At 51.3% G+C, this 20,493-nt stretch overlaps 8 protein-coding genes across 8 annotated transcripts; 5 read left to right on the top strand and 3 right to left on the bottom strand.

The window, feature by feature from the left end:
- Positions 1–1,526: 1,526 nt before the first annotated feature.
- Positions 1,527–3,731, top strand: PMZ80_000492 (uncharacterized protein; the record flags this gene model as incomplete). Its single annotated transcript, XM_064868943.1, has 1 exon — positions 1,527–3,731. The coding sequence occupies one exon, from the start codon at positions 1,527–1,529 to the stop codon at positions 3,729–3,731; it is 2,205 nt and encodes a 734-aa protein (XP_064734440.1).
- Positions 3,732–5,340: 1,609 nt separating this feature from the next.
- Positions 5,341–7,473, top strand: PMZ80_000491 (uncharacterized protein; the record flags this gene model as incomplete). The annotated part of the gene is made up of 1 exon (XM_064868942.1): positions 5,341–7,473. One exon carries the CDS (start codon positions 5,341–5,343, stop codon positions 7,471–7,473), a length of 2,133 nt encoding a protein of 710 aa, XP_064734439.1.
- A 114-nt stretch (positions 7,474–7,587) lies between these two features.
- On the bottom strand, positions 7,588–9,009 carry PMZ80_000490 (uncharacterized protein; the record flags this gene model as incomplete). Its single annotated transcript, XM_064868941.1, has 1 exon — positions 7,588–9,009. One exon carries the CDS (start codon positions 9,007–9,009, stop codon positions 7,588–7,590), a length of 1,422 nt encoding a protein of 473 aa, XP_064734438.1.
- A 1,367-nt stretch (positions 9,010–10,376) lies between these two features.
- PMZ80_000489 (uncharacterized protein) lies at positions 10,377–11,501 on the top strand (the record flags this gene model as incomplete). Its single annotated transcript, XM_064868940.1, has 3 exons — positions 10,377–10,664; positions 10,720–11,043; positions 11,280–11,501. The coding sequence occupies 3 exons, from the start codon at positions 10,377–10,379 to the stop codon at positions 11,499–11,501; spliced, it is 834 nt and encodes a 277-aa protein (XP_064734437.1).
- Positions 11,502–12,794: 1,293 nt separating this feature from the next.
- PMZ80_000488 (uncharacterized protein) lies at positions 12,795–13,835 on the top strand (the record flags this gene model as incomplete). The annotated part of the gene is made up of 2 exons (XM_064868939.1): positions 12,795–13,548; positions 13,597–13,835. 2 exons carry the CDS (start codon positions 12,795–12,797, stop codon positions 13,833–13,835), a joined length of 993 nt encoding a protein of 330 aa, XP_064734436.1.
- Positions 13,836–14,160: 325 nt separating this feature from the next.
- On the bottom strand, positions 14,161–16,082 carry AIP1 (WD40 repeat-like protein; the record flags this gene model as incomplete). The annotated part of the gene is made up of 2 exons (XM_064868938.1): positions 14,161–16,019; positions 16,067–16,082. The coding sequence occupies 2 exons, from the start codon at positions 16,080–16,082 to the stop codon at positions 14,161–14,163; spliced, it is 1,875 nt and encodes a 624-aa protein (XP_064734435.1).
- A 544-nt stretch (positions 16,083–16,626) lies between these two features.
- On the bottom strand, positions 16,627–17,254 carry PMZ80_000486 (uncharacterized protein; the record flags this gene model as incomplete). Its single annotated transcript, XM_064868937.1, has 3 exons — positions 16,627–16,836; positions 16,885–17,123; positions 17,170–17,254. 3 exons carry the CDS (start codon positions 17,252–17,254, stop codon positions 16,627–16,629), a joined length of 534 nt encoding a protein of 177 aa, XP_064734434.1.
- A 272-nt stretch (positions 17,255–17,526) lies between these two features.
- Positions 17,527–19,977, top strand: PMZ80_000485 (uncharacterized protein; the record flags this gene model as incomplete). The annotated part of the gene is made up of 1 exon (XM_064868936.1): positions 17,527–19,977. The coding sequence occupies one exon, from the start codon at positions 17,527–17,529 to the stop codon at positions 19,975–19,977; it is 2,451 nt and encodes an 816-aa protein (XP_064734433.1).
- Positions 19,978–20,493: the final 516 nt, after the last annotated feature.

Here is a 20,493-nt window from a genome sequence, read left to right as displayed (position 1 = left end):
CACAGTCCTCGAAGCATGAGCTTTCGTAGCCGCCTCGAAGCCGGGCGCCCAATGGTGTCTTTGCCTGAGGTGCTTGTGGCATCATCGCGGATAATTGTTGGGGCGTATTCGTCTCAACTGTGGGATTGATCGCGCTAGAATGGGATGGTGTAGGGCGCTGCGTGGCGCTGTGCTGCAGCGATATGTGGTGAACTGCATGGTGTCGCTCTTGCTGACTATGTTGTCGATCATCAATCGCATTGATGACCGAGGTGTCAGGCGAAATGTGCTCGAGGTGTTCTGAGGATTGCATCTTTTGGAATTGATGGATGGAAAGATAGAGAACAGTGAGTCCGTTAGAATCCCCAAGCGATATGGTAGTACTCAACGACACGTGGGAATCGAGTTGGTCCGCGTAGTTGTGTCCGTAGTTCCAACAGAGTGAAATTGCTGCGGTCAGCAAGTCTGATATCTATTACTCATCAACGCTTCGATCAAGGCATCGAAAGCCTTCCTCAAAATCCATCCTTTGTGTACAAGAACGTTAGTGACACAGCTGGCGTTGACCGCCTCCGAGCTTCGTGGTCATCTACAGAAGCTCTTGACAGACCACTATTTGACTTACGCTATCCAATGCGTTGTAGTTGTGTAAAGTTACTTTCAGCAGCTTCGAGAAGATGAAGTATATCACGACAACAGCTACGCTGTCTGTGGTGAGATAGTCCTCGTCGTACAAAGTAGAGTCAATTAAAACCAGAAGGCAATCGCACTGTAAGACGTAGGACTTGAGACAGGTCTGTAGGTTCCGGGGTTCGGCACAGCGCCTACTAGAAGTAGCGACCGGCATGCGTTATCCTTCGCTCTTTCCTCCTCTGACATACTGGTCAGCATCGCGGCCACACCCACGAAGTTGATGTTTATCTTCGTGTACTTCAGTCGGAGTCGCGTTCAAGAGGCATTGTGCTTGATCGAAACGCATCCGTACCGTATCACAATCGCTTCAACAACGACGAATGGAGCTACATTGCCAGACTAAGCATATGCCACCGACAGACTGATAGATTGCTCGACTGATAGATTGCTGGTGCTTATAGTGTTCATATAGAACGACATTGAAAGTGGATGATGCCTCTCAGACTCGGATGAGCAAGCTCGGGCTTGGCGCGACCCCACCTCGTCAGGCGTGCCACTTATGTAAACACAACTGCCTGGTGGCAGCCGACAGGCCATCTGCTTTCGGCTTCGAAGTCATCGCGTGGAAACTGCTGCACGGATTGAGTCAAACGTTCTTGCCAATTGTTGCAACCGAGGAATTGTTTCAGCTGTAGTCGAGATCAATATTGCGCCTATTACATTTTCCTCGTTCTCGGGAATGCAACCAACTGGCTGTGCAAACAACCGAAAATGAGACCACCCAGCCTGGCAGGATGACCGAAACCTCGGCGCCGACAGGAAGCGGCCTGCCCAAAACAGCGAAAGCATACTCATGCATACGTTGCTTCGAGCGCAAAGTGAAGTGCGACAAAGAATCACCATGCTCGAATTGCATGAAATCAGGAGTCGAATGTATCTTTCGTGTACCTGCAGCTCCTCGGAGGCGCAAGAAGCGAACCCAGGAAGAAATTCTGAAAGCACGACTCAGCCAGTATGAAGAGATTCTGAGGTCGAAGGGTATTGATGTCCACAAGGATGATGTCAGACCAGAGGATTTACCGGACGTTGCTCAACCCTTTTACGGTCTCGACGGCTTCGCTAGTGGTCAAGACGGTGTGACATCTCCGATAAGATCAGGAGGAACGACGTCTCGACGAGCATTTGCGAAACCGAAACTCATCGTTGACCATGGCGGAACACGGTTCGTGGAGAACAGCCTGTGGTCCAGTGTGGCTGAAGAGTTTGTAGAACCTGGAGATGCGATGCCTGATTCATCCGACGACGACACAGACTCTGCCGCTGACGATAGTACATACTATGTCATCGGCGAAACTCCGAGCTCGATGGCGATACGCAACCTTCACCCGCTCCCTGAGCAGGTTACTACGCTATGGCAGGTATTCTTGGATAACATCAACCCCTTGTCGAAGCTGATTCATATGCCCTCTCTCCAGCCTGCGATAATCGAGGCGAGTGCACATCTCGACAGAATTCCGAGAAATCTCGAAGCTCTGCTCTTCGCTATCTACAGCATGGCAGTGTCGTCACTAATGCCTGATGAATGTCAATCAATGCTCGGGGAAAGCAAAGCAGAACTATGTAGCAGATACATTACTGGTACGAAGCGTGCCTTAGCGCGAGCCAAATTCTTGGGTACATCAGATATCATGGTCTTGCAAGCTTTCGTACTGCATCTCCTTTGCACACGCCACGTGTACGATTCTAAAACCTTGTGGACATTGACTGGGGTGGGAGCCCGCATCGCGGAGGGTATGGGTTGCCATCGAGATGGCAGTTCTCTTGGGCTGGGACCGTTCGAGACAGAGATGCGCAGGCGCATCTGGTGGCAATTGGTCTTCCTAGAGTTCCGGACTGCAGAGCTAACAGGATCTGGTCATTACGGCAACATTGGCCAATGGGATGTGCGCCTGCCATCCAACGTTAATGACGCTGACATTTGGCCTGGCATGAAAGAATCTCCAGAACCCCAGGAAAGAGGCACAGAGATGATCTTCTGCCTGACGCGTTACGAGCTTGGCCATTTCTGGAGAAAGAGGCTTTTGACCAGATCGCCTGGTGGGGACTTCGCCACGCTTTGGTCGAATTTTAGGCAGGTCGGCACGAGCGAAGAGAAGATAAAAGGAATTGAGGAGCTCGAACAGAGCCTAGAACACAAGTATGTGCGATACTGCGACCCTTCTGTCCCTGTCGAATTCATGGCCATACTTGTTACACGAGCAGCCACGAACGGCATGCGGCTCATGGCACACCACCCACGGAGGTATGCGAAAGATGCAGACGTACCCGAAAGCGAAAGGAAGATTCTCTGGTCCACTGCTTCTCGACTGCTCGAGATTGACAACCTGCTCCACGCATCAAAACACATGAACCGCTTTAGGTGGCATACCGATAGCTACTTTCAGTGGCAAGGCTTCATATATGTTCTTACGGAGCTCAGGAGACAGCCTCTGCATGAGCAAGTTGATCATGGCTGGCGATTGGTTGGAGAAGTATATGAGAATCATCCCTCCTTCGTTACGGATATTAAGAAGCCGATCAACTACGCCGTAGGCAATCTGTGTTTGAAGGCTTGGAAGGCTCGAGAGGAGACATGGTCACAGAGAGCTGTTTCCCTGCCACTGCACACACCAGAGTACGTGCATCAGCTTCGCAAAGATCGAGTAGCGAAGCAAGCACCGCCCGTGCCTGAAGCGCCGCATCGAAACGAGTACTATGATCCACAGCAGACCATTTCGGCGGTACACGCAGATCTTCCGATAGTCTCCGCCGCAAGCAACTTACACATCAATGACTCGCAGCAACAAGTCAACTTGTCTACTGGCGTTACTGGAATGCTAGGGCAAGAGCAAGTATACCAACAACCATTTCAGCAAACAGAACTGCCAAACCAGCTACACAATCCGCAGCAGAACTTGCAGCAGCCTCAGGATTTCTGGTGGCATCCAACCGGTCTCGAGCCTCAGCCGTCTAATACCGATTTTGACTTCAACACATTGTGGCCAGATTTTGGCTTAGGTCAGAACAACATGGATTGGATGCAATGGGATTCGTTGTTGAAGCAGGACATACCTCCATAAGATCAGCTCAGGCAGACTCTCAACAAACAATACGGCAACGATCGAACTCTCAACTCACTCATCACTTGGCATAGCCTGTTAATACATCACGGACATCCCTACTCAATTTGTACGTGACGAGGCCCTCCACTGTCGACCTGAACCGTGCACAAGCGCAGATGCGTGTAGGCATTATGTCGTTGGCGGCGAGCAATTCAAACCATCACCCGCTTCTGTTGTCCCCTGGCCGCGCACGGTCAAAGTCAAACCATGTTGCTACGGACAAAGACCTCCAAGCACACCATCGTTCGCATGACCAAGTACAAGAGGGTCACCATTCGGCTATGGTAGGCAATATCTGGGCTGAACCGCGCTCCGCTGAAGAGCAGCCAGCTCAAGGTGAGAGTGACTGAAGGCGAAGCTGGACGTTGGAGGGATACTCTCACCTGCCCACGAAGGTCAGAACTATATAAGGTAGGACCGGTACAAGGATGTCTCCCTCAACATACCACCCTTTATCTCAATTTGGTCAATAGACTTTAGATTGATTACTTTTCAACAACCCACCCAATCTCAACTCAAGACTACAGATTGAAAACCATTCAGCGAACTATTCAGACATACCTATATCAGCTACCATCTACGTCCAACCTATTAGTCATGGATCCAAAGTCCGACAGACGGTCCACAGACCGCTGGGACCGTGACCAGTACTTGGAAGAATACCCACTCCCATTCACGGGGACTCAGCGTGCAAAGTCAACCCCAATACCGCCAACTCCGTGTACGACAGACTTGCCTGTCTCAAGACTCGAAGCCTCACCACAATCAACAAGTGAGCTGAGTCAACCTACCGATCGAGCTCTAGCTGAAACGGCTCAACCTACACCTGTCCCGGACATGTCGTTACATCCGCCACCAACCCAATCCCGCCCACAGCTTCGCGGCGGCGATGATACTATCTGTAATGATCTGTGTGCACTCTGCATCTGCTGCAATGAGTGCTATATGGATGACATTGCTTCTCTTGCTGTTACTAAAAGCAGTGGCGAGCACGTGCTTCGACAACAAGGATATCGGATCAACGAATGAGCTGCGTTTTGAGTCTTAAGTGATGGTGCTCAGTCAGGGAAGTCTCTAGCAGATCTTGGCATCAGATAGAGGAGCTTTGTCTGCTACAGTATAAGGCTCAAGAACGATTGACATACAGACTGGCTTGATGTAGCTTCAAGAATGCACGGCATCTGCTACTAACGCTGCTCACGAACCTGCAACTCCTTGCTGTCCAACAGTCACATGTACATACTACCCGTAGCACAGGAGAAATGCATCGGAACAAAGTTCCGCCGTGCCGTATTCGTTTTCCCATCACCTTTGTCGTCACTCCCTGTTCGCTTCTTCTGCTTCAAGCAACTGGCGTTCTACGTCGTGATGAAAATGCGTATGCCCGGTTTGAGATTCACACTGACCGTGACCCGAGCTTGCGAATGTGGTATAGGCTGAGCGTACGTGTCGTAACTGCCACTGCGTACTTTCACGAGTTGCGCAAGCCTAACAGCTCGTCTTAAGCAGAAATTCTGGACACTGCGATGACTGGACATTGGATTGCCTGGTGACAAGTTCTTTGGATATGGCTGCCGCAGCAGGGCTCGATTTCGCATCTTTACCACCAATATTCATTCTGGAAGCAAATCTCCCTGCAGATGAAATGCACGATGCTGAAGATGCGGTTTCCGAAGCAGGCGGTCAGCTAACGTATAGTCCAAGTGAAGCGCGCATTTTCGTTGGTCGTCTAACGCAAAAGAAGCGTGCTGCTTTTGAGTTGAGAAGTCGCGGCTTGTGGACCGAAGAAGGTACGCTTCCACAACAGCAGCAGCCTCCGAGAAAGAAGCGGAAGCGGAAGCGGAAGCCGTCATCGTCTCGCTCGGAGACTGAAAGTGAGCACGAGGATGGGGTCATCGATGCTCCGGAGCAAGCACCTGCGACTCACGATGCACTACTCAATCTGAAAGATCATGTGGTAGTGCTCAAGCTCAAGTGGTTGACTAAGAGCCTCGAAACTGGAGCCTTTTTACCACCTGAGCCATATCTCGTATATACAGGTCGTATCGCGGAGAAACCCAAAGATGAGACAGCAGCCCCGGCATTGGCAGCCTCAATCACATACATCAAAGCGAACGCAGATGACTCAACTCCAGCTTCGTCGCAAGCACCTCCTGCACAAAACACGAGCACCTCCTCACTCCCTTCGACACTAGACGGCACAAAATTTACCAGCAGCAGTCCGCCAGTCTCACAATCCATCGCTAGCACCTCTCCGCGCCGCTTCCGCGATCAGAAGTACGCTCACAGAACAACACCCACAACAACCCACCCCGCCTTCCACCGCACCACAACCTCGGAACACGACTTCTTCGATACCTCCAAGTCCTCCCTCCCCACCCCACCGAAATGGATGCTCGAACCGCACCCCCGCGCTAATTACGCGTGTCTACGGTCAACATTCGCCAATCCTCCAAACGCACCCTTCATCGCACATCTCTCCAAAATCAAAGAGGCACGTCTCCTGACCCTCGATGAAATCGGAGTGCGCGCCTACTCCACCTCTATCGCATCCCTTAGCGCATATACTCATAAGATCAGTACACCCGCAGAGATCACCCGTCTGCCCGGCTGCAGCGAGAAAATCGCAGCCCTCTGGGTCGAATGGTTCACGTCCGCAGCGCCAGACGTACCAGACTCGGATCGGCACCTCCGCGTCACAGATGCACTGGACGCCGACGAGGATCTGAGAATCTTGAAGACATTCTGGAATATTTGGGGCGTTGGCGCAGATACAGCGCGGAAGTTCTATTATGAACGGGGCTGGCGGGATCTCGACGATGTGGTTGAGTATGGGTGGCATAGTGGGGCACTTAACCGTGTGCAGCAGATTGGGGTGAAGTTCTACGATGAATTTCTGGTGAAGATACCGAGGGGGGAGGTTGAGGAGATTTCGGATGTTATTTTGAGGCATGCACGGTTGTGTAGGGATGTGCCGGAGGGGTGCTGGAGTAATAAAGCTAATGGGTATAGAGGCAATTGGGACAAGGTTGATGATGGGAGGGGAGATCCAGATTGGGATCCACGGGATATGGTTTGTGTTATTGTGGGTGGGTATCGAAGGGGGAAGAGCGAATGTGGAGATGTGGATGTTATATTGTCACATCGGGATGAGGAGGTCACGAAAGATCTGGTCGTCGACGTGGTTAGGAGTCTGGAGGAGGAGAAATATATTACGCATACGCTTACGTTGCATACGACGAATAGCGATCGGGATCAGCAGACTTTGCCCTTCAAGGGTGAACGGACTGGGCACGGTTTCGATACGCTTGACAAGGCGCTTTGTGTCTGGCAGGATCCGGTCTTCGACGAGGAGAAGCATGAAAAGAATCCGAATATACATAAGCGGGTTGATATCATTGTCAGTCCGTGGAGGACGGTTGGTGCGGCTGTGCTTGGGTGGAGTGGTGCGACGACGAATGAGAGGGATATTAGGCGGTGGTGTCGGAAGGAGAAGGGCTGGAAATATGATAGTAGTGGTGTGAGAGATCGGGGGACTGGTGCGGTGCTGGATTTTGAGAGTCCTAGGGTGATGAGCGATGGGAAGCAGAAGGAAGGAGAAGTCTTGGATGATGGGGATGGGTGGGAAGATCGAGAACGGAGGCTTATGGAGGGTCTGGGTATTGGCTGGAGGCCGGCTAATGAGAGGTGGACAGGATGATTAGGTCTATTGGATAATAGGGTAATGAACATTAGCGCCGGCATTGGCGCAACTTGGACACAATTGCTGCAGGCGTCCGTAATCGAAACGAAGGCGTGACTTCGGTGTCGTCAACTATGGCTCAAATAGGATATCCGTCCCGACACAACGATTACACACAAACAAATTCGTAGGGTCGATCTCGCGCTTGATCTTCAGTAGTCTCGCATAATTCGTACCCCAGAACACCTGCTGCCACTCTGGCTCGAAAGGATTCGCCTCATTGATATAAGTGCCTCCTGAAGGTCCGAATATCTCACCAAGCTGCCGACTCTGCTCGACCACCATTCCTTTCTTCTGCTTCTTCTCCGCAAGTGGTGCATCATCTTTCCAATTCGCGCCAAAGCTCAGAATCCCAAGCGACTGAGCCCAAGCAGGATGCACGGCAGTGTCTGCTCGAGTGTCGTTCTTGACACGGCCAATGAAGTTGAAGCCTGCGCCATAGTCGACCATCATGTCGATAAGAGCGTCCAGTTTCGTCCGATCGTAGACTACTTTTGGTGTGAGGAGTCGGGAAGCATCGATGACATTCTGCGCCACATTAGGATCCTGAAGCCAGACGCCAGTATAAGCACTCCATGACGGATATTCGAGAGGAAAAACAATTGCGGATACTCCTTCAATTTCATTCAGCGCGAGAAACGCTGGGGAGCCTGCGAACAGTGTAGCGTTGTTGCCGTCAGCTTGGTTGAAGAAGCCACCGAAGCCTGCAGGAGTCTCCGGCGTAGCATCAGCAGGTCTCTGAATGTAAGCGTAACCCGTGTAGCCAGCAGCGGTCATCGCGTCAATGCCTTGCAGCGTTCCGACCATAGCTTTCCGAAAAGCCACCTCATCTGTCGCATTCACTTGGACGAAGACAGCCTGGATGTGGTTTGGCTCAGGATGAGTTCTGTATGTGACAGATGTGATGACGCCCCAAGCGCAACCTCCACCACCACGAATGGCCCAGAAGTGGTCGGGGTTGGTGTGCTGATTCAGAGTGAGATGCTCACCATCGGCATTTACGACATTGATTTCGAGAACGTTATCAATACCCAAGCCGTATTTGTTCGACCAGGCTGAATGGCCACCACCCGTGAGCCAGCCGCCTGCCGCGCCCACAGTCCTTGCGTGACCGCCAACGACGATACGTTTCTGCTCGGCGGCAGCACCATATACGTCGATCCATTGCTCACCTGCTTGAAGAGTCACCGCCGGGTGTCCCCGCGCAGCGCCTGGTCCATTGGTAGGCATGAAGTCGTCATGCCATTCCATACCCTTCAGATTATGCGTCCAGATACTCAGGCCATCACCACCCGAGCTCCTACCGAGGTGGTCGTGGCCGGTGTTCTTTATCACAAGCAACAGATCATGCTTGTCCGCAAACCTGATCGCTTTTTGGATATGCTCGACCGAACTAGCGTTGACCGAATAGCGCGGTACATATCCTTGCTGGCAGGGTGCTTCGCGTGTGGTATTGATGAAGCATTGAGCGGTGGGCCCATATTCCCACAGCATACCGGTGTATGCTCCCGGCTGGTCAGTACGCCAATCACTCACAGTCCAATTCTGCCTGGCCGTGACACAAGCAGCTTCATTGTAATCCGCGGCGTGGCAGGTGGCGGCGGAAGGCCTGGTCGCAATAAGTTGACCAGAAATGCTATGGTTAAATTCATGCCAATTGTCAACGGAAGGCCAGCAGGGCTCAGGTGCGGTGCATCTTTGCCGAACGCGTTTGGGCGCGGCTGAGCAAATAGAGGGTAGAATTGAGAACAGAGAAAGCGCGGCCAAAGTGTTCAGCATCTTCGCTCATGGGTTTGGGAGTCGTCGGTACGTCTGTGAAAACTACCATGGTGACATACGTTACTCTTACCCTTTATCATTCATAGGTCCAGGCAACATCGTTTTTGCGATGTTCATCTGGACCTAGCGACGTATTCAATACGATGCCAAGTGTTAGCCATGTTGAGGAGTCGCAATTGCGGACCGATGCCAATAAGTCCATTGTGCTAGAAGAGCGCTACGTATTGAAGACCAGTTGTCATCCTTCCGATGCGACGCGTATCGGAAACGTAAGATCAAACAAAGGGAGATCAACAGGCCGGGAGGTGGCCAGATTTGCACAAGATAGAGATATCACAAGATAGAGAAACGACGAGGAGGCCGGAAGCTTGGCAGCTAGCCATACGAAGGTCATGAGATCACGTGCTACTCGCCAAGCACTCTCTAGCCGTCCTGCCGCAATCCAGCCGTTTTCATCTCTAAATTCATCATCCAGGCAGCACTAACTACCCCTACTCTCCACTAATACTGACCACCAACACTGCCACTCGCACACGTATGCTGTATCATCAGGGAATGTTGATAGTGTTGCTATCGCTGGCAAGGGCGCGCGAAAAGCTGTTTCGTCTACTCACAGAAGATCTTTCTGCTCGGTCCCGGTTTCGGTAAGCGCGTACGCCTGTTTTGCCCGCTGTTGTCGTTGGGTATGAGCAAGGTGAATATGACAATTCCAGGATGAGGTAAGTATCGTGTGGAAATCAACAGACTGCCTGGTAGTTAGTGTATGGAGTTCTGCGAACGGGCTGTTTGGCTTACCGGAAACGGTAGGCACAAATCTTTTGGCCTTTTGCGGAAGGATTCCTGTGTTACTGGCTTTGTCCAGATACTCCAAGTGCCGCCAGCTCATGGTATTCAAGCACAAATCCGGCCATAGTAGTTGTCCGAACGAAGGTTAGACAACGCAAGCTGTATCAAACAGGACGATGAGATGCTTCATCTCCTGCGGTCCATTGCTGAACCCTAAGATCATCTCGAATAAACGCCCTCGGATACTATGACCACATTGTAGCGATACACGATAATTCCCCTTCAAGACCTTCAGTATGAACTCTCCACGAGCTCGGTGGTTCGCCAAGACAATCCTCGTCGCCTTGTCAGTATTGCCACTGCTAGTGGTATCGAGGGATGTGGACATACACCTCGGTGAAGCTCAGAGAAAGGCCGAAAAGAAAGAGCTCATCGCGTCGTGCCAAGACGCGAACGCTCGGAGCGCGACTGATAAGTGGTCAAACTGTTGGACGTACAAGTATGAGCCCGACAAATGTACATACTTGTACAATGGTGATGGAGAGGGAGCCAGGAGCACGGGTGATGAGGGCAGTTTCTTCCTGGTATGTTTTTGGTCAAGTGGCTCTTTTGGATTTTGTCTACTAATACATGTTCAAGAACTCCTACAAGAATGTCACCTGCTTCTTGTATAGTAATGGCGAGTGCGATCCGAAGGACGGCATCAGTGACGGGTTCATCGACAACGGCGGGCGGGGCTACTCGCTGCACAACAACTGGGAAGCTCACGCATTCAAGTGTTTGCCACAGAACAGTACCGAGTCGTTGGATTTGAGTGCAATTCAGAACGATGACCCCATCCATTACTGTGGGATGAGGGATGGCAAACAAGAATGCCATCGTTTCAATTACGAGTCAGTCACTGCCCCGATACCCCTCTCATCAAGTCATAGAAATGTTGCTGGAAGAGTTCGAGCTGAGGTGGTACATTCGCAATATCCTGCATGCAGCTCCGAGACAAAGTTGACCGATAGACTGCCGTCCTTTCTGTCGCGTCACCTGTCTTCCACAAGCTTACAGATTGCTGACTTCACGTTGTGTTGCAGGCAAGGTAAATGCTTGAAATTTGAGCTACCTCTATCGAAAGGGAACATCATTCAGGTGGGTGAAATTGTGTGTGATCCTGGTCCTCAGGATGCGATACTGACCAGTGCATGTAGATCAACGAGCGGGCTATCCTATGCGTTGCATATGGCCCTGAAGATTGCAGTGGTGAAGGTGGACCCGGCATGTCGCATGCGGTCGTTCTGAATGGGCCGAATTACTGGGTGCAGGACGCCTGGGAGGGGGACAAAGATGGGAAGTTCAATTCGATCATGTGCGTTCCAGACCTCATCTGCACACAGACTGCGATCGACGCGGGATCAGCATTGTGCCAGTGAAGGTAGCCAGGTCTATGGGGCAGGACATCCATTCGAAGGGAATGCGCTTCCACTAACAGGAGTTTGGAGACGATCCTAAGACGACCTGGAGCATGAGGTCGGAGGCTCAGGGCCAACGTTAAGTGCTTCAAAACGGCTGGAGAGACTCAGAATCGATGAATTTGTTAATGCTAGAGCTCTGTCGAAGCTGACATTTCAGTCCTACGGTCCAGGGTAGCCTTATGTTTCATCTGTGCAGGCTAGGATCATCTTTTGCGTGTCTGTAAATTCAGGTGGGAACATGACAGGTTTCTCTGTTCTTGGCTGACTCGATAAGGTATGCTGCGTTAGATCAGATGCCCTGACGCAGTGTTCTTCACTCTTGATACCGGTTTATCGAGACCTCGAGACCCCGATACCTTATACTGACCTTGCGTACGGTTCGAAGTCTCGCTAAGACACCTAATTAGGTATAGAAGGGCTAAGCATTCTAGCTGTCGATAGGGAGTAGATGCCTCAGGCTGTAAGCTACTTAAAGTAAGCCTACTAGTAGGACAAGGGACCTCCTAATCTAGCTAGCCTGCTAATAAGGTCGTCTCGAATCGAACCTCGAAACCTCGAACCAAGAGGTTAAAGTATCACGATACTGTATCGGGATTCGAATATGAAGGACACTGCCCTGACGCCTAGTGCGCTGGGAAGAGAGAGGCATCTGAGCAAGCCACTATCGGAATCTACAGATTATTTACCACTGTACGAGCCCTATATACCATGTGCTATGCATTTCCGACTTCTGGTCTGCTCGTCTGCAGCCCACAATTGGATCATTGTGTTACCGACGATCGGACCGTTGCTTGCAACAAAAATACTGGACGTGTGCGACAGCCAGCTCTGTGGCATCAGCGGTTGTGTTCGATCTAAATGCTAGTAAGTACCATCAAAGCAATGCATGCACTACCATGAACCCTTTGGCTATATCGCGGCCACCGCTACAATTTCTTCCGAAGCTTGTACTAGCATGTTTGCGGTTCAACAAGAGGTCGCTTGCAGTAGTGTTGGTCAACGCTGCCCGAGCGGGCAGATACACGCCTACAGCCGCGAGCGGAACAGAACAAAAGCAGGTTTGCAAGTTCCCATAGCGAAACAAAGAAGAAAAGTATGACTAACGACTGAGACCAAAGACAACAGATGATGCTTCTGAGCCTTTCATTAAACAATGGACGCTGCCGCCAGCGGTCACGCAAACCGCATTGATACTTGAACATATAGTGGGTGAAACATAGTTCTCCCTTTCCCTTACCCAACAGCATCAAAATGAAGGCCTCCATCTTTATTATACCGATACTAGCAGGCTCATGTATAGCAGGACCATTCTTCGTCCTGTTTCCGGCGCTCGCGCCATGGTTTGGTTGGGGGATTTCTGGAATCTGGACTGTCACAGCGGCTGAGGTAGCACTAGGAGCGGTGGCGGGAGGCTATCGATACGTAGTGTTCAGCTATTACATTTGGAGATCCTGGCAACTTGCGGCAGGGACACTCGCGGCTGGCACCCTAGCAGGAATTGGATATGATATACATGGAGTTCAAAAAATGGTCAAGGATGCGAAAAGAAATGCGCTCGATGCAGAAAAGGCACGGGTGTCCATCTCATCGTCATCGGTAGCAGCTGCAGAATCCGCGAGGATTGCCTCGATCTCGAGGGCAAGCGCCATATCTGTGATCACGAGCAATGTGGACGCTGCGCGACAAAGCTTCGACAAGGAGGCGGCACCTGCATCAGCTGTCTTCTCCACTGTTCTGCCCGATGACCCGAAGAATGTCTTCACCTTCAACCCGAACTCGACAGTCCCGGTATCCAAACGGTCAATGACGCCAACTGCAAGGTATCAGAAACTTGATCAGCCAGCGCCAACCATAACACCAGCGCCACCGTCACCAGCACTTGTGAGACGCACGGAGCAAGAGGAGACTCAAAAGAAGATCGACGAGCTGAATGATGCCTGTGAGGGAGCAGTCGACAAGGCTCAGGCTAGCGGAAAAGGCTTCACAATCCACGCGCATGACACAGGTACGTACCGGTCGTGGTAGGCATTACCTTCACTAATACATCTATTAGTCTTGACAGTCAATGGGGTCCCACCGGAATGCATGTCACTCTTAGAGATGATGCGGAAAATTGAACCGGATGCCAAAATTGTCAGGGCAAAGGTTGTAGACGCGGATAGTTTGGAATGGAACGACCTTACGCCAGAGCTAGCCTACCAGATCAGCTCATACTTCGGTATATTACCGAACGAAGTCATGCAAGGGTTGGCGGACGACAACAAACAGAGACATAAGGACTCACGGCACTGAAACGACGGGAGGAGCTCTGAGCTGATTTCCGCTCCGCGAACAATTGCCGGATTATGTAAGCTATCCATCTATCTACCAATATCTACCAATCATCGGCGCAATCGTACAACACTCTCAATCTTCAATCAGAGTACCTCTCTAGACACATATTGAGTCACGAGTTGAACAACATGATCGTGAGTAATGCTTCGTCGCGGGCTATCGGCATTTTTCCTAGTTAACGTTGCTACATCTAACTACGCGGCAGTGCCTCAGCCTAGTCTAAGAGATCTGTACTCTTACGACATGTTCTCAGCCACTTCTCTCCCCTGTGGTTATAGCAGCCTCACAACGTGGCCTTCCACTTCTTCACGGTAGCATCCGCACCAGTACTGAACACGCCATCCTTCAACCATGCAACCCCATTCACGCCTTCCTTATGTGCATTCGTAATCTTCACTCTCTTGCCTGGCTCCTTCAGACTCCATAGATGAATGTTGGTGTCTAGACTTCCGCTTATGGCATGCGTTCCCTCAGCATTGAATGCGATACTTGTGATCTTGCCAGTGTGTGCGCTCCATCGATCCGTCACAAGGTCGATAGTCAGTGAACCAGTGACAAGACCTGTGAGACCTTTGCTGAAAGAGTAGACGTAGATCTTTCCGGCTGCTGTGCCAGCTGCGAGGAAACCGCCATCGGAGCTGAAGGAGAGGGCGGTGATCGCGGTGGCAGAGACCTGATCTACGATCGCGGACTGCCGTGGTGCTTTTCCTGGTGTGACACTGAAAATGCGTAGGGACGAGTCGGAGCCACCAATAGCGACTGTGCTACCGTGGGCAGCGAGCGCTGTTGGGGAAGTCTTCAGTGGTAGTTCGCCGTCCTCTTCTCCGTCGCGGTAGACTATGACTGATTCAAGTTGGGCAACAACGACTAGGCTGTCGGTCGTGCAAGTTACTGCTTTTGGTTGAGATTCAAGAGCAGTGGGCTTGCCATGAAAGGTATGTGCGCCGGCATCAATCCTGCGGATCTTGTCATCCCAGCCAACGGAGTAGATCTGCTGATTTTTGGAGGTCGGTGTTGCGGTCAGGCCGGAGACAATGCTTGTATGACCATCTCCTTCGATTGTCTCGGCTGTGCCTTTCGCGACGTCCCAAGCGCATAGTCTACCTTCGTAATCGCCTGTCCAGAGAGTTGGCTCGGTATCGACGCTGGAGGTGGTGAGAGCTGTGATGTTCTTGCTGTGGCCAGAGATGATCTTTGTCGGCTTGGCAGAGGATTGATTGAGGTAATTCAGGTCGCCACTCAGGGAGAGAGAGATTATGGTGCCATCTGCTCGATTTGGCCAGACGACACCGACTTGCTGGTCAGGTATGTTTATGGTGTCCCCGAATGTCCACGTGTGCGTAACCTTTCCTGCTTCAACGTCCCAGGTTTTGACAGTTCGATCGCCGGAGCAGGTCACGATGGAACGAGAGTCCTTTGACCACGAAACGCCAAAGATGCTGCCAGCGTGCCCATCTGTACTGTCTGAAACCTCGCCCTTGACTTCGCCTGTTTTGCCATCATAGAGAAAGATCTTTTTGTCACCTCCTACGCTAACCAGATGAGCACCGTCGGGAGAGAAACCTACTCCATAGACATAGTTTGCGTGATTTCCTCGACCTGGGATGCCATTGAACTTGAAAGGTGCGCCATGGTAGAAGACGAGGTTTTTGTCGTCACCGGCTGTTGCAGCCCTGAGCGGCCTCTGCTGTCTGATGCTAACGGCATTGACTTGTGCTGAGTGGCCGCTGATCTCTCCCACCGTGTTGCCGGAATCTGCTGTTACACAGTGCCCGAATCTTTGCTTTCCATCTCCTACAGCGATTATCCTCTGACTATCACCGTCCCACGCTATGTCGTTGATTCGACCGTTTATGATGGCATATTCTCCTTTGGTGGCGCCAGATCCATTGGGCGAGCAGTCCCATACTCGAACTACGCCCGAAGCATCACCAGACGCGCAGTAGAAGCCTGACGGAGCGAAGCGAGCGACAGTGGTGGGGACAGTGTGCTGTGTGTATTGCGTTGAGACTGCAGAATCGTCTATCGATCTAAGAAAGATTGATTTGTTCGAAGCGTAGGCTATCCTTTCGCCCTTCGAGTCGGCGGACAGCGGGGTAGGCTGACCACGGGTCGTTGTGGGCAAAGCTGCAAAGATGCTATCTGCCAGAATGAGCAAGAATCTTGTGCTTATGTTCGGGGAATAGTACCTGTTACGATGGACATCTTGATGTGTACTTCTCGGATATAACAAGTACAAAAGTACTGGAAGTATTGTTTACAGCGAGGAAGAACTGGTGCACGCAAATCACTGAATGTTTTAGAACAGGAGAATTCGTGACTGGGTATCTAAGCTGCCTGAGACTGTACAAATGATGATATATGTACACAAAGATTTTGCTCCCCAACGGATGTGACGCTCGCAACTGCCTGATTTCGCTGTAACCAACAGTGCGAGCTGCTTGCATCAATCTTCTTCCTAACAGCCACCCGCGGGCAACGCTGCCTCCAGCCGCGGCTACGTGCTGACATCCCCAAGTCTGACACTGTGCTTCAGGGTTGACCGGGACATCCAGTGCCAGAAGATTTGCCTGAGACGGCTGGGAATGATACAGAACTTGTGCCTCAACACGAGCAGGCCTTTGTTCAGGCTCTGGAGGGATGTCTGTTGGCTTGCTCTTTCCAGCAATATGTCGCTGCTGGGCGGAATCGTTCAGGGCGTTGTGTAGGGATGGCCCAACTTCCTGAGGATAGCAGTTGATCTGTGCCATCAGTAGTAATTATCCTTGAGTCTGTCGGCTTTCTCTTGGTCTCTGCGCATAAGTTCAGGATGTTTGTGGACAGTAGGCATCAAGCCCAGAGCTTGAGCTCTTCTGATGGCTTTGGCGAGTCGTCGTTGGTTGACAGGTCTAAGGCCGGTTTGTGATCGAGGCCGTATGCGGCCCTGTTCTGTAATATATTCCGACATGACCGAAAAGTTCTACATCTTGTTAGCAACAATCCAGGCCAATGACTGTCTACTGCTTACCTTGTAGAGGTTCAGAGGATTTAGGGAAAGCACATCAAAAGCATCGGTGGTAGGAGCCCTCTTCACCCTCCATTTCCTGGCTTCGGCTGCGCTCAGATCGTGAGGAGCGTAGACATCGCCCGGCTTCCAGTCTCTCGTAAAGTTCCTCTCCATTGCTCTAGCCTCCTCTGTCCTCTCTTCTTGCGCCTGTCTGCTGGCAGGACGCAAAGCATTTGACCTGGATGCATATTGTCGTACTCCTGGCCACCATTAGCTAGTCCTCGGCCTCATAACAAGAGACCTTACCTCCAAGCGAGGCGAGCTTCGATGATGGGCTGGCACTCACAGCGCCAGACCTCGTCAAGAAGCCGAAGACCTGTTTGCCAGCCATTGCGACAATCTTGAAGGATTGGTATTTCGCGAGTAATGATTGATAGTCGATGAATTCCAGTCTCTATGATTGAAGGCAGGTGGATCCCCAACGCGCCTTCCGATTTGGCTCGCAACGTCGATCCGCAGCTGCATGAACTTCCCCAAGTTGCTGCATCTACCGAACATGGCATCACCCAAACCACTTTGCAAGCATCGCCCTCTCGATGGACATCATTTGAGTCTACAGAATTGTGACTCTCTTCAGTTGCCGGCATTCCAGTATCATCTAACATGACGAAGTCTTCTCACCTGACACGGGCAGTCTTCCGAGCTCTCATCGCAAATCGGCCATATGTTTCCAGAGAATGCCTACGACGGCCAGTGGTGGCAAGCACTCCGGTCTGGCAACGAAGTATCAACCACCAGCAGCAACGACATTTCTTAGAGGCTTTACTTGGCACCAACAGGACCCCACAAAGCCTAGAAGGAGCAAGACCTACAGCAAAGAATTTTGAGGTTGCAATTGGAAAGCTGGTCGACCTGCTGCGCGCGAGGAAGTCAAGGTCACGGACGCCGTCTCACGATGAGTTGATCGATGCGCTCAGATTCTTGTTTTCTGCCCGTCTCGAGAACAGGCAGCCACTCACCAGGAACGAGGTCTTCCTGGCCACCGAGACGTTCAAACATCTGCAAGAAAGAGATCTGGTCTTGAGGGAACATGCTGGCTCCATGACCGAGGCCGACCTCCTGGCCATCCTTGAGACGCTGGCTCTGCCAACACCGAAGGAACGCTTCAGGAGCGACACGAGAGTTCTCGCAGAATTGGTTCGTGGCTCACTTACCGCTGTGCCTGGCGCAACCTCTGCCGAGTCTGAACAAGCATATGTCACAATCCTTGCAAGAACTGGTTCTGCCACAGAAGCAAAACATATTATATCAGCCCACAGCACATCTCCATACACGGTATGGGTTGAGGTTCTCAAGGGTCTGGTGCAGGAAGGCAAAGACACCGATTTCTGGCGCCTCCTTGATGAGTACGAGTCGAAGTTCGGCAATCTCGATCCGCACGCCCACGAAGAACTAGTCATAGCATTCATCCGCGCCGACAGAATATTTGACGCTCAACGCATCTACAATCAGCCAGTCAATTCAGGTGATGGGCCTACCACGAGATGTACCAGCAAAATGCTGGAAATGTCCATTAGAGCCGGCAAGATGAGCTCTGCTGAAGCCCTTGCTCGAACACTGACCACTAGGTTACGCGAGGACGATGTTGTTGCTTCCTTAATACTCTACCATGCGGCGAGGGATCCACGCCTCGAGAACCTCCGCCAGATCGTCCATGGACTTTTACAGTCGAGCAATACGGAAGTGTCTATGGCTACCTTCAATGATGTCATTGAGTATGCTCTTAAGAGGAACAATCCAGTCCTCGCACAGGCAGTACAAGATCTAGCATTATCTGAAGGCTTCCAGCCAGACGGAAAGACGTACGCTTTGCAGCTACAATTTGCTATAGACCAGAGAGATTTCAGCAAAGCGAAACAGATGTATGAGGCTATGCTAATGGAAGATGTTCCCTCGGATAGTTTCGACCTCTCGGTTCTGAACAGATACATCGCCCTTCTGGCATTCGCTCAGGCGGAATATGATGTTATGATGCGAGCTACCGATACACTACTCGAACGGGGCGCCGACATCGACTGTGAGGCTATCGCAGGTCTCTGTCATGTCTTCCTGCACCGTGGCGAAATTGACGAGGCAGTTGGCTTGTTGCGCCACCGTATCGACTACTTCCCTCTAGCTGACCGAGCTCGAGTAAGCGTTGTGTTCAGAGACTTCATCACCAACCCTTCGATTAATCCTCAGCGAGCATTCAACGCTTACGAATTATTCCGCCATGCATTCCCTGAAACTTCTGCAGTCCAGCGCCTGCCTCTGATGCAAGCCTTCTTCGATCGGAAACGACCTGACATGGCTTGTCAAGTATTCAGCCATATGCGACAAGCAGATCCAGGCGAGCCCGCACGGCCTGATACAAACGCCTATGCTAAGTGCTTTGAGGGCATTGCGCAGTGTCGCGATGTGGATGGTCTGCAGACCATCCATAACATGCTCAAGCTTGATCTTCAGGTGGAGATTAGTACAAAGATCCACAATGGTATGATGCTAGCAAATATTGCATGTCAAACGCCCTGGCAAGCGATCATCGACCATTTCTACAAGATCATGGACTCAAGAGAGGGCCCAAGCTATAGCACCTTCGAGGTAGCAATGCGAGCTTGTGAGACGTGGCCACCGTATGGTAGCTTCGAGGCACGAAAGATCATTGCTGTCATGCAAAGCTGGAATTTAGAGATCACAAAATCCATGTACGACAACTATGTCGGTGTCATGGCTGGACAATGTGAATTCGAGAATGCCGTGGAGCTTATCGAGAGCATGCAGAATGACATCGGTGAGGCGCCCGATGCATATACCATTGGCACATTCTACAATGCCATCCCCTGGCAGTTCAGGAAGGATGCGGTCGAGAAGTGGGCTAAGCAGGCATACCCAGAGCTGTGGGCCGAGCTTGTCAGCTATGGCGAGGAGATTGATGAAGAATGGGAAGTGCGGTATTTCAAGGTCGATCGGAGTATTGACATTGATGATCCGCCACTATTTGGGGAGGGAGAATGGAAACCAGAGTTGCAAAGGGAGATGCAAAGCCAGATAGAGCCACTGCCTATGTCGCACTGAATGTGATGTCGGTCTATAGCCGAGAGATGACCAGTAGCAGTGAATAGGTAGCTCTACGAATGGAACATAATGACTCTTTTAATTCCATGGGGCAGGCGCCACGTTTGGTGATGACTTTTCGTGCCTACCTCTGTGCCTGACCTCTAGTCAACCTCGCCTGCTCGCTTCTTGGTCGATATCACGGTCTTCCTAGCTTTATCTGTTTCTTTACATTTCAACCTACTAGATGGCTAAATAGGCTTTATGGTGTCCACTATGGCGAGGAGTAGCAAAAATTGCACAAGCGCACGGGCCATTCAAAGGCCAAGGACAAGCAAGAGTTTGCGAGCTGTTTTGATCCTTCTACCAACCGTAGTATAGTATACATGAGTACTGACTCTTGCCTATCGAATCGAAGGGTCAAAGCCATTACGTTCATCTTGAGACAACTCACACAAAAGCACATGTTCTGCGCAGCATGGCGTACGTCTTCGAACGACCATGCAACAGCCAGCAGAGTTCGCCGTTGATGCGGCT

Source organism: Knufia obscura (assembly GCF_036327395.1).
Source record: "Knufia obscura strain CCFEE 5817 isolate CBS 148926 chromosome Unknown scaffold_1, whole genome shotgun sequence".
NCBI lineage: Eukaryota > Fungi > Ascomycota > Eurotiomycetes > Chaetothyriales > Trichomeriaceae > Knufia > Knufia obscura.
Note: the sequence above shows the minus strand (reverse complement) of the source record. Positions and strands in the feature narration are given on the sequence as shown.